Here is a 17,543-nt window from a genome sequence, read left to right as displayed (position 1 = left end):
CTTATGGGAAAACAGGCAGCTCTCTCCCTGGTAAGAAAAATATGGGTCTCCACCCCACCCCACCACACACACAAAAAAATCTCACGATGCCCCAGAATGCAGTTTCTTTCCTTCGTGACGTGTTGTGAAGCACGTCAGCTGCTCCTTGTTGCTGTGCAGATCACCCAACATTAGGTCACCGAGAGAGACAGCAGCTCTTGCTCACACAGCTGATAGGATTAGGAGATGGTGCTTTGTCAGCCCTGATTGAGCCCAAGAAAGCCCCCTGCATACACAGGTGAGATGCGAGGAAGAGTGAATGTGAGGGACCGTGATGTGTCTGGGTTGTTTGGTGCAGGCGTTTTCTTTTCAGCAGTGCATTTGTATTGTCTTCTCTGTGAAGTTTGCAGTCTAGGGGATTCCTATTAATAAAAATCTATGCTTTTTCAGTTATCTGGTCTCAGAGATTGGCCACATGTACCTCACGGGATTTTTGTGAGGCTCAAATAAAATTATATATGTGAAAGAGTTCTGAAAATATAAAGTTTTGTGCATAAGAAAGGTAGGAATAATTTAATTACAAATTTCACATAAACAATCAAATAACTTATCCCAGATTTGAGGGAATAATTATATGAAGACATTACCTTCCTTCCCAGTCTACAATACCCTATCTCTCCTGTGCTTTGCCAGGAGATATATATACATATATATATAATTATATGTATATTATTATATATATTATTATATATTATTTATAATCTTTCAAGGTTAAATCCTAAAGCAATTGATATTTTCTAAAAGCCAGAAATACATTAATTTTTAAAGAAGCCAAAAGGTGATAAAACAAGACCATAAAGTAAGTCTTTAAGTAAAAAATGAAAATGATGCATAAGACTATTTTAAAGCAGGGGAAAGAAGACCATATTATGCTGTATTAGACTATATCTCTTTGATGGTATAATCCAAATGTTACAAGACATTTCTTCTAATGACATGAGAAACACTTGAATGAAATTAAGGCGGCATAGATATTATCATCGGTAAAACTTGCCTTTTAGAACAGTGGAAAAACAGGCTTGGGTTCCAAAAGTACAGAGCTAAGAGGCATCTGAACACTAAATCATCAGCCTTTCCCTCTGCTAGGTTGCTATGGCGACAGCAAGGCTACTGCACAGCCTCTCAGTGCCTGCACTTCTGCAGTAAAAGCTGTCACTGAACACATGTTGGATTTTTTAGGCACACACCCAATCATCAGATACAAATACATTGTGGAGGCAGCTTTATCTGAATCATTTTCAAAACAAGTTGTATCTATGTTCTTTATCTTGCACTGATGGGCCCCTTATGGGGTTATAGAATTCACTCATTCAGGCATTAATTCATTTGACAGTTATGTATTGAGTGTCAACTGTATAACAGGAATTGTACTAGGCACTGCCTACAAGCTTTGGTGAAAACAAACAAGTAAATGGGGAATTCTGAGGAGATCATAACAGCTCTCTTGGGGGTAAAAATAAGTGTCCTGGAATCATCAGGGGAGGTTTCCTGGAAGAAGCTGTCTAAAATGAAACAATGTATCTTTAAGAGTTGAGGAGGATAGGTGGATGTAGTGCAAGAAATGTTCTAAACAGAGGCAGGTGCAGCAGTCTCGAGGAAAAAGAGAATACAAAACCTCCACCTCCGAGAACTGAAAGTGCTACAGTTTGAGCAGTATCCATTTGTATGTAAGGGACGAGTGGCAGGGACCAAAGGGACAGGTTAGGGAGGGGAGGGAGTATCTACAAAAGAGAGGAGTGGCAAGAAATGAGATCGGAGAGGTAAACAAGGCGGCCAGATCAGGAAAGCCTTGTGTGCCACATTAAGGAGTTTCAGTATTACCTGGAGGACAATCAGGAAACCATTAATGAGTTTTCACGGAGAAGCATGACTTGATTTAGCTTTTCATAAAGGCTTGTGGAAAAATGGAAACACTGATTGGAGAGAAAGGAATAAGAGGCAAGGCTGAAAGCAAGAGACCTTGAGTTAGACCACTATTGCAATAATCTTGGGTGACTGTGGTTTACACTCTACACGAAGACGATGGAGACAAATAGTGGACAGAAGTAATCAGATTCAAGACCGTTATTACTTGGGTGGCATGGAGATCACTTGGTGGTTTATGCTATGTGTGGGTCAGGTGAATGAGAGAAAAAAGTCCACGATGACACTGAGGTTCTGACATGGCTAACTCAGTGGAGGGTGTTTCTGCTATTAGGTCCCCAGTGTCAATTCTCAATTCTAAGTAGGGAACTCAGAAGCATCCATTAACTTTAAAAGTTTGTTCTTATCTCACAGTATATGATCCCAGGCTCATAATTTTAGGAATAATAAGTTGTATGAATCATCCTGGACCATCACTTTCCTGAGGTCCATATTTGAAACAGCTGTGGGTGTAGAAAGTATGGATTAATCACCTCTTCTTCCCAAATAAAGAATCTTAAAATTACCAACCTCACTGCTTGAGAGAGCTAAGTAGATTGAAAAGGCATGAAGATTTATGGAGGAAGCTCTCTTTTGGAGTTATAGGAAGAAGGGAAATTGATTCCACTAATCCTCTGGCTTCAGGCTCTCTCTAGACTCACAACATATATTCTTAGGCTTGAGAGTTGAGGACTCAGAAATGCTGTTTGGAGGATGGACGAAAGGGGACAATGACCCTCAGTTTTCGAGGAGCACAGTCCTCCTATGTAGGACACTGGTGCATAAGGATCAGAGTGTTCACCTGTCGCACTGCTGCTTGGAATATTCTCCAATTCTGAATAAAGGGTATATATATAAGTCATTATACATGGTGAATTCCACCACCAGATAAGATTTAAGGGTAGCAATTGTAATAAATCAAGGCCCTTGGCCCAGCTGACGTACCCTATTCTAAGTCCCCAGTTGGACAGATTTTCGAGCTTTCTTAAACAAATTTGTGTGCATCACAAATGCTTTTTCTGCCTGTCATGTAAAAGGCATCAACAAATATTGACTGGATCATCTGGACCTGACTTAGCTGCCCTTTGGAAAGTTCTGTTCAATCAGCTGGATAGAGCTGTTTGTTTTCCTCACCTAACCCTCACAGCTATCCTAGAGGTAGGTATCACTATTATTATCCCTCAATTTAACAAGGGTAAATTTGAAGTTCAGAAGGGTCAAGAACCGTAGGCGTAGGCCACGCATGCAATGGCATCCGCATGTAATTCGAGCACTTTTAGAGGCCTAGACGGGATGATCCCTTGATCCCAGGAGTTAGAGGTTGCAGTGAGCCCTGATCGCGCCACTGTACTACAGCCTGGGCCACAGAACGAGATGCCGTTTCAACAGCAACGGAAAAAAAAAACAAAAAACAACAACAACAAAAAAAACAACGAAACAATAACAAAAACTTTAGGCATAAAGGCACTCAGGCTGAAGGGACCGATTGGAGTGCTGGCTTGAACTCGTTTTTCTGAGTTCAATTCCAGTGCTCTTCCCTTAGCAGTGTGCTGGAGCTACTTCCTGGAGCCGGGCAGCTGCAGGGCAGCGCTGGGGAAAAGACTGTTCTCTGGCTACATAGCAGCCTGGCTTCTCCAAGCCGGAGGGAGCTGCGCTGACCACTGAAGGCCTTTCTGATGCAACCCCTTCCAAGTAGAATCCATCGCAGCCTTTCAGATCCTGGAACCCAGAGGCTGTGTCGGTCCTGCCGCACTGGCTTGGCTGGGCTCCGGTATGAGAGGGATCTCTGCAGCTCTCGGGCGAGGCAGTTGTGGGGAGCTGTAGGCTGACTTAAGACCTGGAGGCCAAGGAGGGGTGGCCAGGGGAAAACTTTCTCTATTTTGTCTCTCTGTGATGTCGCAGGTTTTCTCAGTCACTCCATCCAACGCCACCCCCTTCAAACCTGAGATCAAGTGCAAAAAAAAAAGAGGGTGGGGTCACCCCTGGGCTGGAGATGCCGCTAGCCGCAGCCTGCCTACACTGGGCCGAGCTCCTTGGAGAGGGAGGGACACCGGCTCTGGCTGGGGGGGCGCGGAGTGCCGTGGGGAAATCGGGCGGGTGGGGCGCGCCCAGGCGCGGTCGAGTTGCCCCGAAGGCCGCAGGTGAGGGAGGGCGTGGGAGGCGCCCCAGGAGCTGCCTCTAGCGACTGCGGCACCACGTGTCCGGCCGGGGCGGGGTCGGGCGTGCCCTCGGAGCCCAGAGCAATCGGCGGCAGTGGCGGCGGCGGCGCGTTGGAGCCTCACCAAGAGCCGCCGCCCGCAGCCCGCGCCGGCTCAGCGCAGTCTCCTCGCTCCGTGCTCGCAGGTGCCTCCTCCTGGACGGCGGCAGCGGCGGCGCGAGGAGCCGGCGGGCAGCGGCGCGATGGGGCCCCTCCGCGAGAGCAAGGTAAGGAGCGCGGGGCAGCGCGGGGCAGTGCGGGCACTGGAGGGCGGGGAAGGCGGGCACTGCGGGGCGAGAAGCGGCGGGATGAGAGCTGGAGGGGTGACGTTTAGAGTCTGGGGAAAGGTGGAAGAGGTGGTGGTGGGGTCTGGAGAAGGCAGGAGGCATTGCTTAGGAGTTGAGATCCAGGAGATGGGGAGGTGGTACTGGAGGAATAGATTTTGGAGAATGACATGATTGGAGGGTTAATCCCACCTCCTGAAACTGGGACTGTGGGGTGTAGCTTTCAGTTGATGTCCTGTGTGTGTGATGTGAATGAAAGGAATTTGATGCATCCGCGACTGGGAAATGAGGACTCCCGCGTGTCAGTGACCCTGCCTTAGCTCAGGGTCTGCGGTGTGCCCGGCGGAGTGGCTGGCGCATGGTACCTGCTGGGCGGCAGATGTGCAGGGCGAATCCGAGGCTGCGTGCGGCTGGCGGCCCCCGGGTAGAGTGGATGCCTGAGGGCCCTCCGAAGTTCCCCATTGCTGAGGTTTACCCTTCAATTTATGCCATGTGCCGGCCTCCCAGAGGTGTTTATTTTGGCCGTGACCCTTCCTGGTAAGCCGGTGGAAGGAACAGTAGGTCATGTTTCGAAAGGGTGTTTGTTACCTAAGCCAAAGAGTCCCTTTCAGTGGCAGAGGTTGGAGGAAGCAGTGGAATTTTTGCAAAACGCTCCTCCTAGGAATCCATTTTCATAAGGCAGGGTGGTGGTGACCCTGCAAAGCACTGGATTTGAATTTCGTTCTACTTCTGGCATGGTGTGCAGAATTGCCTAAGCATCTCTACCCCATTTAGCCTGTTTCCTCATCTGAAAATAGGGACATTCATTGGTGTCCTCTCTATGTACAGTCTGGTGTGTAAAGATCAAATGAGAAAATGGTTGGAAAAGCACTTTATAAGTTGGAAAACATTGTGAAAATATTACTGTTATGCATTTTTAAAACCACGACATGGCAGGGTACTTCATGCTGCGTTTTTAAGGAGAAAGAAAAATCTCTTCTTATGGATGTCCTGTAAGGAAAACAAAAATTAAAGATGATGTAAAAGGTGGAGCCATCTTCCCGAGTATCGGATTTTCTGTTGGCAACAAGCCTTGTGTACCAGGATATTAACGAATAATTAAGATCCTGTCCAGAAGAGGAGGGATTTTAAAGATAATTGTGTGGGAGCTATCAGGAAATAACTGTTCCAGGTATAGGGTTCAACTTTGTGAGGAGACAAGAAAACAAGTCAGACTGTCACAGCTAATTTAGGGAAAGCAAAATGGAAGTCTGAAGGCTATCAAGTAAGCCAGAGTGTGGTGTTAATAAAGAGCCTTTGGGAGGCAGAAGCTTGAATGTGATAGAAGTCAGGGTGGGAAGGTAAGTCAGGACCAGCATAGGGAAGTAGGATGGCCTTCCAGCTAGTGAGTGGAGGTGTGTATGTGTGTGTGTGTGTGTGTGTGTGTGTGTGTATGTGCCACACAGACATGTGCTATTCAGTAGATTAGAAAGGTTAGCTCAGTGGAAGAGTTTTGAAGCTCATTTCAGCAACTGAGATAAGAAGGACTACTCTGTGAAGACTCAATACTCAGAAATGTGATTTCTTAGAAATTGATCCTTGAAGGAACCGACAGGAGTTAAGAGAGGGAAACGCGTTTCCTTTTGTTTTCTTTTTTGATGTCCAATTTTGAGAAGGAGCACAGAGTGCAGCATCATGACAAGGAGATTTCTCGAAGCCGAATTCCCCGGTTGATTCTTCGGCCCCATATGCCCCAACAACAGCACAAAGTGTCCCCAGCCTCTGAGTCTCCTTTCTCTGAGGAAGAGAGCAGAGAGTTCAACCCCAGCAGCTCTGGGCGCTCAGCGAGGACCGTTAGCAGCAACAGCTTCTGCTCAGGTACAGTACCCTCGGGAGGCCACCAGAGGCGTGAAGCGTGTGCACTGCAGGTGCATTGTGAATGGGCCCATACTGGGTCCCTTATAGCCTAGAACTACACTTCTACTATTAGGATGAATTGTAGAAGGTGGTACATTTCTGGCTGTTGTGACCTACAAACACAGCAGTTTCATATAGTTCAGTTTATTGGAATCTCACACCTGAATTTTCATATGTTATTCTAGCTTATAATTTCAAATGTAAAATCTAACTTCTTGTTTCTGTGACTTTTTTCCTTTGTTTTATTATACTTTAAGTTCTGGGATACACGTGCAGAACGTGCAGGTTTGTTACATAAGTATACACATGCCATGGTGGTTTGCTGCACCCATCAACCCATCATCTACATTAGGTATTTCTCCTAATGCTATCCCTCTCCTAGCCCCCCACCCCCTGACAGGCCCTGGTATGTGATGTTCCCCTCCCTGTGTCCATGTGTTCAACTTCCACTTATGAGTGAGAACATGCGGTATTTGGTTTTCTGTTCCTGTGTTTAGTTTGCTGAGAATGATGGTTTCCAGCTTCATCCATGTCCCTGCAAAGGACATGAATTCATCCTTTTCTATGGCTGCATAGTATTCCTTGGTGTATATGTGCCACATTTTCTTTATCCAGTCTATCATTGATGGGCATCTGGGTTGGTTCCAAGTCTTTGCTATTGTGAACAGTGCTGCAATAAACATACGTGTCCATGTGTCTTTATAGTGGAATGATTTATAATTCTTTGGATACATACCCAGTAATGGGATTGCTGGGTCAAATGGTATTTCTGGTTCTAGATCCTTGAGGAATCGCCACACTGTCTTCCACAATGGTTGAACTAATTTACACTCCCACCAACAGTGTAAAAACGTTCCTATTTCTCCACATCCTCTCCAGCATCTGTCCATTCCTGATCTTTTAATTACTGCCATTCTATGACTGTTTTTAAAGATGCATTCCTTTGTTAAATGTAGAAAAAATATTGGATTGAATTTTATACTAGCAACTTCTAGAAGCCTGTGTACCTCTAATTATAAAATTCCCCAAAGATAAAGCAATTCCTAATAAATGAGGTCAAGATCAAGGAGAGTTATAGCCCAAGGCTGGCCTGGCCTTATGGTTTAGTAGGGAAGAGCCCAGGCTTTGTGATCTGTCAAGCCTGAAGGGCTGGAATCCCTGGCCCTTTCACCACTTACATACTGTGTGACCTTCAGCAAGTTGCTTAACCTCCTTAAGCCTCAGTTGTTACATCCATAAAATGAGATTATAATACTTGCCTTGTAGAGTGGCTGTGAAGTTGAATGAGACCAGTACCTAAATGTTCACCTTGCACGGTACCTGGCTTACAGAAGTGCTTAATAAATGATGGTTCTTAATACAAGGAACTATGGATGTCTGTTTGGGCACGTGATTAAGAAAGTTTCCTTAAAGTTGTGAGCATGTTTGGTAAGGGCACAAATCTCTTGATAGTTCCTGAAGGTGCCACCATTATCATTTGACAGAGCTTTTAATTCCCATTGAAGCACATGACTTAGAAGGACTTACTTGAGAAGTATTAGGAATTTGGGTAAAATTTAAAGGAGTGACTGTCTTATGACTAGTGAAGAATGTTTCACAGTGGATAATGTTTTAGAACTTATTTAGGGAACATGGAACTTGAAGATTAACACATGTATGAGAAGAAACACGTGAATCAGGATGCTATGATTAATGCTCTAATTTAGCAGGACCTAACATTCCACTGCATTTAGGGCTCACAGCTACATTTTTCAAGGATTTTATAAATGCAGCTTTGGATTTATTACATACTTCCACAAAGTTATTCTGTCCTCTGCATAAGTTGTATGTTGGAAATTCTGCACTGCCTACTTTTTTTTTTTTTTGCTAACTAACTCAAATTGTCTGCTTGATTCTGAAAAAAAAACCCTATCAAAATATTATGTTTTAAAACTTATTTCTTTATATTTGAATCACATGAATCTAGTTTAAGATGGAAACCCACTGCTGCTTTGCCTACTATTCCCCCAAGAAGAAAACAAAAGGATAACTGAGAAGCTATCACAGTTAGTATTCCTAGAATCTAGAGTCATATTTGCAGAATGTAATGCTGTTTACTTTAACTCTGTTTTGGAGCCCAGAGCTCACTCTGGTGAGTGTGGATGAACTCTGGGCACGTCATTTCAAACTGACAGAGCTTTGTGTACATAACTCAGTTCCACATTTATTCCTGGTATTCTCTCCCTGTAATCAATTCCTCTGTGAGGGATTTCAGGGTGAGTAGTGTTATCAGAAAAAAAGAAAAAGTTGTTCAAAACAACAAAAAAAAGGAAAACCCCAAATATATTTTAGAATATATGAAGGCAAACCAATATGATTATTGATTTTGGTTATGAATCATTCTTCCCCGGACCCACTTCCTGAATCATCCTCCTTCCTAGGAGACCTGTCTCTGGCTAAGGCTATAATGCTGTACATGAAAATCGAAAGTAGATATTGATCTTTTTGCCATTAACTAGATGAAAATTGAGTGGCAGAAGCATATAATTATGGGTGTCTCTGAACAACCTTTCAATCTTGAGCCTTGCACCCTGCCTGCAGATAGGATTTCCTCCATTCCTGGGCCTCTCCCTCATCTCTCTTCATCTTCCTGTGTTGTCAGTTCCCCAAGGTTTGAGTCTAATGCCTTTCTCTTCCTTTCCTACAGAACTCTGATAAACCCCACAAAGGCTTTTGAGTGCTGTGTAGGCTAAAATTGACAGCAGCAAGGCCTTTGGGGGCATGTTAATGATGCTTTAGGAGGCCGGTTGGTGGGTGGAAAATAAATGGGTTTGGTACTACGGGGAGTGTTAATGCTGGAGGCAGTGAGATAGAGAATGTAAGACATGTCCAACCAGCAGGGGGAAATCGCTCGTTTTAATCCAGCCACTCCAACACTGAGGCCAGAAGGTGTGTTCGTTGTTTAATCACGGCAGTTAAGCCAGAGAACAAGGTGCGTACAAATATTAAAAAATACCATCCTTTACTAGAACAAAGCTAAAATAATTTAAAGGGATCTATTGTCATCATAGCTTCGCAACCTTCCAGTAATCCTCCTGTATTAGCTTCTCTTCTTTATAAATCATCACATTCACTCATGTAAAAGGGGCCATGCCTAGTTAAGGGAATTCTTACAATCTGGTAATGAAATTATAGAGGAAGGTGTCACCTCAAATGCAATGAAATTTAATTTGAAAATTACATTTTCAGAACTGCAAACTGGAGACTCTTTCCTCAAATCTATATCAAAAGCATTAATTATGAAAAGCGTCATATGTTCTAAAATTTTTATTTTTTTAAAAAAGATAATGTAATGAGCTTCATAAACATTTATTTAATACAAAGAATTATCCTTTATTTTGAGAATCTGGCTTTTCTATCATTTGTAATGAAACAAAAATTCATGATAGTTGATGGTAGCTATACTTCAGCAAAACAAATGTCAACTCAATGTTGATGTTTTCTCTACTCCACCCTCAAGTTTTTCTTATAATTTTACCAGCCTGTGAAATGAAAAGAATAGAACTATTTCCAAAGTGATCTGTCCATTTTTACCCACTTTCTGTTTTCCCTCCGCACTCCACTGCCTCCCTCTTGCTTTCCCATGGGAGCTTTGGCAAGGAACATTTAATGACTTGATATTCTATATGCTAATTTGTATGTTGTCTCTGCCTCATTTCAGAGGGAAGAAGTTGTGTGTGACCTTTTGCAATTCATTTGGGGTGTGTCCCCAAAGAGCTTTGTTTTTTTTAATCGCTTCTTCTTAGCGGAATTTCTTTGAAGATCTGCATGTGTTTTGTGCATTTCATCAGCACATGAGTGTTTTTGTGCTTGGACATCATTCTCGTCTTCAAACAGTATTCCTCACAGTTTGTACTCAGTCTTGGTCACTATGACCTTAGTTGGAGACAGTTAAGTTTATACAGTATTAGAGGTCAGGCCCTATTTTATGTGCACAGCAAGTAGAACATTGTACATTATTAATAAATATTAATTAATGCTTTATTTTAAAAATATGTAAGGAAGTACAGTTAATAGGAAGTTAATAGAAACAAAACACCTCCTTTCCTGTCCCCTTTTTAAAAAAAAGTTTTTTGTTTGTTTGTTTGTTTAAACCAGTGTTTTGGCATAAAGTCAACCTGTCTTTTCTCCCCCATGTTTCTTGTTTTTAACACAAGAAGTGATAAAGCCCACATTGTTGGTTTGTGTTCTGGGTTTGGCCCATTGAATGTAGCCTCTATCCATTTTTCTCCCCCTTTTCTGTAAGTAGTGAATTGTGTTTGTTACTGTACCATGACCCCAGCCACTATTAGAAAAGCCAATGACCTGGGTGAGTGTGTCAGGCACATACATCAGTCACCTGACATGGTTAGCAGCATGCTGTGCATTCCTCTTTGCTTAGTTGAGGCAATAATTACCCCCTTAGAACTGAGAGGCAGATGGATTGCTGGCTTTTAAGCTAGTTCTCCTTGGGGCGCCTTGTAAACATGGCAGGTGGAACAAATTATGCAGATAGAAGGCTAGTTGTTTTATGGGAGGACAGTAATTTATCTGAGTTATTTTCATGTTTCTAATGTGCACACACAGATACACAGGCAAGTGTGCGACTTAACGCATTAAATACATGTACCAGGTCAATTTTTTTAAATGGTCAAAATCTGAGATTCTTTGCAGTCTAATCCCAAGTAAGGTGTTTGCAGAAAGTATTTTGTTATTTACAGTAGCTGGGAAGAAATCTTTCTTTGAGTGCCAATGACCTAGAGGTAATCATTGTTGCTGTTTGTGGCACAAGCAATTAAGGCAAATTATAACCTGACTGGTGCCCTGTCGAGGCATGACAACGCCTCCAAAAATTTGCCAGGCCTTGCCAAACAGAAATATTTCTCCTGTGCTTTTGTACAGTTGGGGAAACTTGGCATCTGGATAGAGTGAAGCTTTGAACATGATGATTAGAACTGAGATGAACTGCTTAAATTGAAGTGAGCTGCAATTCCAAATTATACTACAGTTGAATGACTGCTACCTTGCTGTGAATTTAAAAAAAAGACCCTATCAATTTAGTATCACTTTAATGAGACCTAGGAAATGTAGTATAATAAATATTTCAAATGCTTAGCAGCCTCACCACAGAAGCATGTACCTAATGAAATAGATTATAAACGAAAGGCATATAGACAGTATTTCTTTGAGAATGTGGTAACTGCAATTTGCCAAGAGCAAAATTTTTGCCATTTAATCAACAATTCTTAGCAGTAGGAATGGTGAAAAGTAAACATGATGGAATTGGACTATGTCTGAAAGCAAATTAAGGTACTTAACCTGAAAATCTTTCAGGTTCTAAAACACCTGTCTTTATGAGAATGTTTTCCAATTTTAGAGTATGGTGTTTGCCTACTTTTGAATCCTCAGCAAAACTTGTTTAAAATTCAGATACAATGGCCTTACCCCAAAACTATTGTCTTGAAATGAAAGGGCTCAGGAATCTGCATTTTACAGGCTTTCCAGATAACTCTTGTGCACACTGAAGACTGAGCCTCACTTCTTTGTGGTCTGTGTGTATTTGGGGATTTGGTATGAGGAGTATGAGGGGTATGCCCAAAGTAGCATCACAAGATGAATAAGGATCAAAGATGGTAGAAATGGTGGCCAGCCAGGCTGTTTAAACCAGTGACCATGGGGCAAGGTGGATGTGGAATGATGCCTCCACAGTCCCTGGAAATTGTAGTTGCTGACTCTATATTTACTGGTCCCATGTCATTAGTCTTAGCCATAATATTATTTATGTCTACATAATAGGTTTAACTTGTGTTCAGATGGTAGCAAAGTAAGGAGGAGGAGAAAGAATTTCCTTTTTTATTTTCCTATTTATCCTCTTTCTGAATTTACTATATCTATACTTTTTACTATTTTGCATATTCTTTTTGTGATATTGGGATGATTTGGGGTTACGCCAAAAGGGGATATACTGATACCAAGAGTATACCCTGAACATCCAGTAGATTCACTGAAGGAGGCAGAAAGAAAAGAAGCTGAGGCCTGGAAGTGATAGGACATTCAGCCTTTTGCAAGCCTTCACCAAAACATGTTTATTCAGTAAGCATCTTTAAATGCCTACAAAGGATCAGGAATTGTGCTTAGGCTACAAAAATGAATGATACACAGGGATTAGAAAAATCAATTGTTTTACTGCCTTAACCCTGACACTGAAATAAATGGGGTAACAAATTATCCCATCTGGATGGGATTCCCACAGTACTACTTTTACTCACCTGTGTCCCAGTCCCTTTCATTCACACCCACCCCACATACACTCCTACCTTGTAATTTGAGTTTGTTGTTCCATGTCTTATTTGCATTGGCTTCTCACATTTCATAAGCCCAAGGAAGAGAAGAAGTAACATTAATTAGTGCGGTGTAGTAGATAAACATGAGCCTTGGCATCAGCAAATTTGAGTTAAAAGCATGAAATGAGACAGAAAGGCAGGCAGGTCAGGTTATGCAAGACTTCCTATGCCATGCTCAGAACTTCTTCCATGAGCTCAAGGGCCCATACAGGAACTAGGCAAGTAATGTAAAGAGTGAGGCCACCTGGATAGAAGACAACAGAGAGAACTCTAGAACTGGATATGTGTGCCGTCACGAAACATATTCTGAATTTTAAAAATTCAGCTTTTAAATTCTGTGGGACAGATAGCATGTGTACATAGGTGAATATGGATCATGGGCTACCATTTTGCAATTTCTAAAGATCTTGCAGAGCCAGTGGAGGGTTTTCAGCAAGGAAGTGTTATGATCAAATTTATAATTTAGAAAGTCTTCCTATTTCTGTGTTGGACAGGGAGGGGGCAGGAGTGACTGGAGTCTGCCTGCTTTGAAGGACACTGCTGCAGTCTAAGTGAAGAACTGATAAATGACATGTGTGAGATTTGGGGCTAGAACAGATGGGTCTAGACACCAACTGCAAATGGAAGGTGAAGGGGAAGGATTGTGTCTAAATCTCCACTGAATGAATAATATGGAATAGCAGGATTGGGGAGAAGGGCAGGGAGTCAAGTTAATTAGTTCATTTTAAGCTTTGTTGAATTTTAGACAAAAGTCTGGAGCCCTAAAGAAAATTCTAAGATGGTGACCAGCAGAAGTGGAGGGTTTTGATAATATTACTAGTGGGGAGTGCATGGGGAAGAAAATTAGAGGACTAGGAGAAGGACTCTGAGGTATAGCAAGAGGAGGCAGGAAAAGGAAATGAAGACACCTGAGAATGAGCATTCAGGAATAAAGCATGAGACCCAGGTGTGACAATGTCTCCACTTCCAAAGGAAAAGAGTTTCAAGAAGTAGGTAGCCAAGAGGTTTAGGTATCACCGCAAGATTAAGTAAAATGTGCATTAAACAGTGCTCAAGGATCAGACCATTAGGTTATCAGTCATCTTCAGCAGAAACAGCTGCAGTAGAAACAGTTGCAGCAAATTGGTGGTGAGCAAGAGATGGGATGTATCAACCTCTCATCAACTGGGACATGAGTGAGAGGTAACAAAGTATAGACAACTTTTTTAAAGGGTTTAACTGGGATGGGGAACAGATAATAGAATAAAAACAAATATTGCATTTACAGTGAAAATCAGGTGTTTATCAAGTGGCAGGTATTTGATAAAGTTTTTGAACTGAGAAGTAAACAGCAAAGAATAAAACAGAGAGACTGAGGGAGAGAAAGATAATAACAATAGTGCAGAAGTATTAACAAGACTGAGGTAGACCAAAAAAGATACATAAATTAGAAGAAAAGAAATAAGACTGGATGTGACTACAAATAAGTATATTTATAGATCAGAGTAAGAAGCTGAAGGATTAATTTCAATGTCCAGGTTAGGTGCCCCCATCTTTATGCTTTCCACATTATCTGGTTTTAAAATTTCTTGCTTGCTTGCTTGCTTGCTTTGGCCTCCCAAAGTGCTGGGATTACAGTCACGAGCCACCATGCCTAGCCTAGTTTTAAAATTTCTTATTTGGTTACCTGACTCCCCAAGACTGTAAACCCTATGAAGGCAGGAACAATATAGTCCCCTGCACTCCTAGCATTTGCTTAGTAAGCATTTGTTGGAATTTGGTAGAAATTATAATTATGAGAACAGAACAAGTGAATAATTCTCTCATTTATAAAATATATTGAGAGCATGGCACTATCTTAGTAGTTGGGGAAGTAAAGCAACTAGAAAAGTACTCAGTACTCTATTAAATAGCTTGGTTAGATGAAGAAAACATTCCTGTCCTGAGGAGTTTAGCATCTCTAAATGTCAAAAAGAGTAAGCTCCACAATAGAACCATGACTCCAGTGTTGTGGGCATCTAGAAGAGAGATCTTTTTGCTAAGAAAACCAGAAAATGCCCCACTCAAGAGCTGGCACATAAGCAAGGTTTTGAAGGTTGTATAGGAGTTTGAGAAGCAAAGCATAAAATGGCAAAAAGAGAGATCACTGTGGGTAAAAGCAGAGTCTTAAAAGCTCAGGGAATATTTAGGGAGCAGTGAGGAGTGCTGTCTTCTCTAATTGTTATTTTTCAGTCACAAAAACCATCATAAAAACGAGCAGCCTAGATTACAATCTAAAAGGTAATTATATCCAGTTGCAGTGGCTCACATCTGTAATCCCAGCACTTTGGGAAGCCGAGGCTGGCAGGTCACTTGAGGCCAGGAGTTAGAGATCACCCTGGCCAACATCATGAAACTCCATCTCTACAGAAAATGCAAAAATTAGCTGGGTGTGGTGGCACACACCTGTAATTCCAGCTACTTGGGAGGCTGAGGCATGAGAATCACTTGAGCCCGGGAGGTGGAGGCTGCAGTGAGCCAAGATTGCGCCACTGCACTCCAGCCTGGGTGACAGAGCAAGACTTTGTCTCAATAATAATAATAATAATAATAAAGATAATTAGTACAGGCCACATTTTCATGTTTCCCAGGAGTCTGATTTGACACTAGTCACCACCCTACCCCACCCTCCAGGTGGTTTTTATTCTGAGAAAGCCCCAGTCTCTTCCCACTGACTAGAGCAGAAAGTGCCTCCTAACCTGGTGCCCCGGCCACTGCTGGATACAGTCTTCATGCTCTGAAGCGTCCCTGCCAGCTGCTAGGCTCCTCTGGCTCCAGAAGGAGACCTGTTATTTCAGGTTGACTGTTCCCTCTTTTTAGGGAACCCAAACCAAGTTTTCAAATGTACGGCTATGCTATCGTTGAGATCACACAGCATTCACCCATCCCACTAGAAGTCATATCCTTCAACTTTTCCCTGCTCAGTGTGGATTTTCTCTGAGCTCTGCCTCTTTACCAGCTGGCTCAGCCTTTATTCTTTTTGTGTGTGGGTGACCAGGCAGTTAGGATCACGGTTAGAGACTGACCTGACTCTCAGAATTCTTAAGACCCTCTGGATCTTAGGCTACCCTTCTATTGATTCTGGAGTGTTTGTGAGGATTATATTTTCTTTAATGCTAATTATATTTTTATTTTTAAATTCAGAAGTAACAAAAACTTATCTGTTATAAAATATACAAACACATATATCAGACCGGAGCTAATCACATTTATATGATGTATTTTGTTTTGCTTTTTGCCAAAGTGAAATCATGCTATATTGATCTGTGATCCTTTCTGTTCATGAAGCAAATATTTATTGAATACTTATTGTGTGCAAGGCAGTTTTCTAGTTGCTGAGCTAGAGCAATAAACACTACTGGCATGGCTATTCCTGCCCTCAAGGAATGCATATTCCAGGCAGTACCTGTACCTGTCATTGCTTGTCAGCACAAGGAAGTCCCCCTCATTCATGGTAATGACAGCGTGGCGTGTCACTCTACAGAGGACCATAATTTATTCAAACATTCTTCTGTGGATGGACATTTTGTCTATGAGACTAAATTTCATAATTTAGAATTTTGTATTATGAATGTCACTGGAATTAGACTATATTTTTTCTTTGACTCTATTTTCTTCTTTTGTTCTTTTTTTTAAAAAAGAAGTAAATTCCATGATATAAATGTTATCTAAAACAATTCCTTTTTTCAAAATAGAAAAAACTCAGATGTAACAATTACATAAACAGTATGATGAACATTGCTTTTTCTTTATTTTTTTCCATTTTTATCCCTTACTCTATCTTGACCATTACCATGTTCAGATTCTTATTGTGAAGAAAAATGGAAAGGAAAGGAAAAGATACTCACATTGCTACAAGACAACTCACTTTAATTCAGATGTCCTTAAAGTGGTTTGTAGTTATTTTATTAAAAGTTTTTCAAGAGAATAAGAACTAGCTTCTTGGGGCTGGGCACGGTGGCTCATGCCTGTAATCCCAGCACTTTGAGAGGCCAAGGCGGGCAGGTCATCTGAGGTCAGGAGTTCGAGACCAGCCTGGCCAACATGACAAAACCCCGACTTTACTAAAATTAACCAGGCATGGTGGCGGGCGCCTGTAATTCCAGCTATTCAGGAGGCTTAGGCAGGACAATCGCTTGAACCCTGGAGGGAGAGGTTACAGTGAGCCGAGATCGCGCCACTGTTCTCCAGCCTGGGCGACAAGAGCGAAACTCTGTCTCAAAAAAATAAAAGAAATATCTTCTTGGGCTCTGTCTCTCTGTCTCTCCTCCTCTCTTCTTCCCTTCCTGTCTTTTTAGTTCTCTTTCTTCTCCCTTTCCTTTATCTTCTCCTACCAAGGAAACTTAAAAAGAAAACTGAGCCTTTAAAAAGGCATGGCCTAGAAACTGCAAACAAACCCATAATGCTAAGGAGAGGGAAGGTCAGAAAGATTTGTAACATGCCTATTTTGGAAAGATCATAACCGTATGAAAGAAAAAATAAGATAAAGTTCTCTTGAAAGACAAATTCACCACCCCCGTGCCAGGGCTCACCTTTCTTCTGTCAGTGATAGAGTCACCCTCTGTTTCCCAATTTCAACACCAACTCCTCCCTCGCCAAAACCTCTAGGTAGATTCATTACTCATTCTACATTAAATATTTGGACCAAATATTTTCTCCTCCAAATTCCTGCTTCAGGGGCTGCTAGTGCAAATCAAACAACTTGATGCTTGGTAGAAACCAAGTACTCGGCCCGTGTTCCAGAGAGAGAGCACGGAGTCTTCTGCAGAAATGGAGCTTACCTCACCTGGCCCTGCATCCTCCTTTACTGCCCAGGGCTTCGCCAGAGTGACTTTTATGGGAGCA

At 42.1% G+C, this 17,543-nt stretch overlaps 1 protein-coding gene across 9 annotated transcripts in view; it reads left to right on the top strand.

The window, feature by feature from the left end:
- Positions 1-17,543, top strand: part of SYBU (syntabulin) — a 117,523-nt gene that overhangs the window by 42,824 nt on the left and 57,156 nt on the right. Inside the window, exons 1-4 of one of the 9 annotated variants that reach the window (XM_003311899.5) lie at positions 143-277; positions 2,979-3,099; positions 4,285-4,365; positions 6,078-6,279. The exons of 1 other annotated variant lie outside the window; for it this stretch is intronic. In XM_003311899.5, the coding sequence (XP_003311947.1) occupies positions 4,342-4,365; positions 6,078-6,279 (226 nt within the window). In that variant the 5' untranslated portion in view covers positions 143-277; positions 2,979-3,099; positions 4,285-4,341. Of the gene's footprint in view, positions 1-142; positions 278-2,978; positions 3,100-4,284; positions 4,366-6,074; positions 6,280-17,543 lie in introns of those variants that run through there. 7 more of the 9 variants (XM_009455806.4, XM_063817350.1, XM_009455807.4 and 4 more) reach the window with 7 other exon arrangements.

The sequence above is a fragment of the Pan troglodytes genome, chromosome 7, assembly GCF_028858775.2.
Source record: "Pan troglodytes isolate AG18354 chromosome 7, NHGRI_mPanTro3-v2.0_pri, whole genome shotgun sequence".
Classification (NCBI taxonomy): Eukaryota; Metazoa; Chordata; class Mammalia; order Primates; family Hominidae; genus Pan; species Pan troglodytes.
This window is presented reverse-complemented; position numbering and strand designations above follow the sequence as displayed.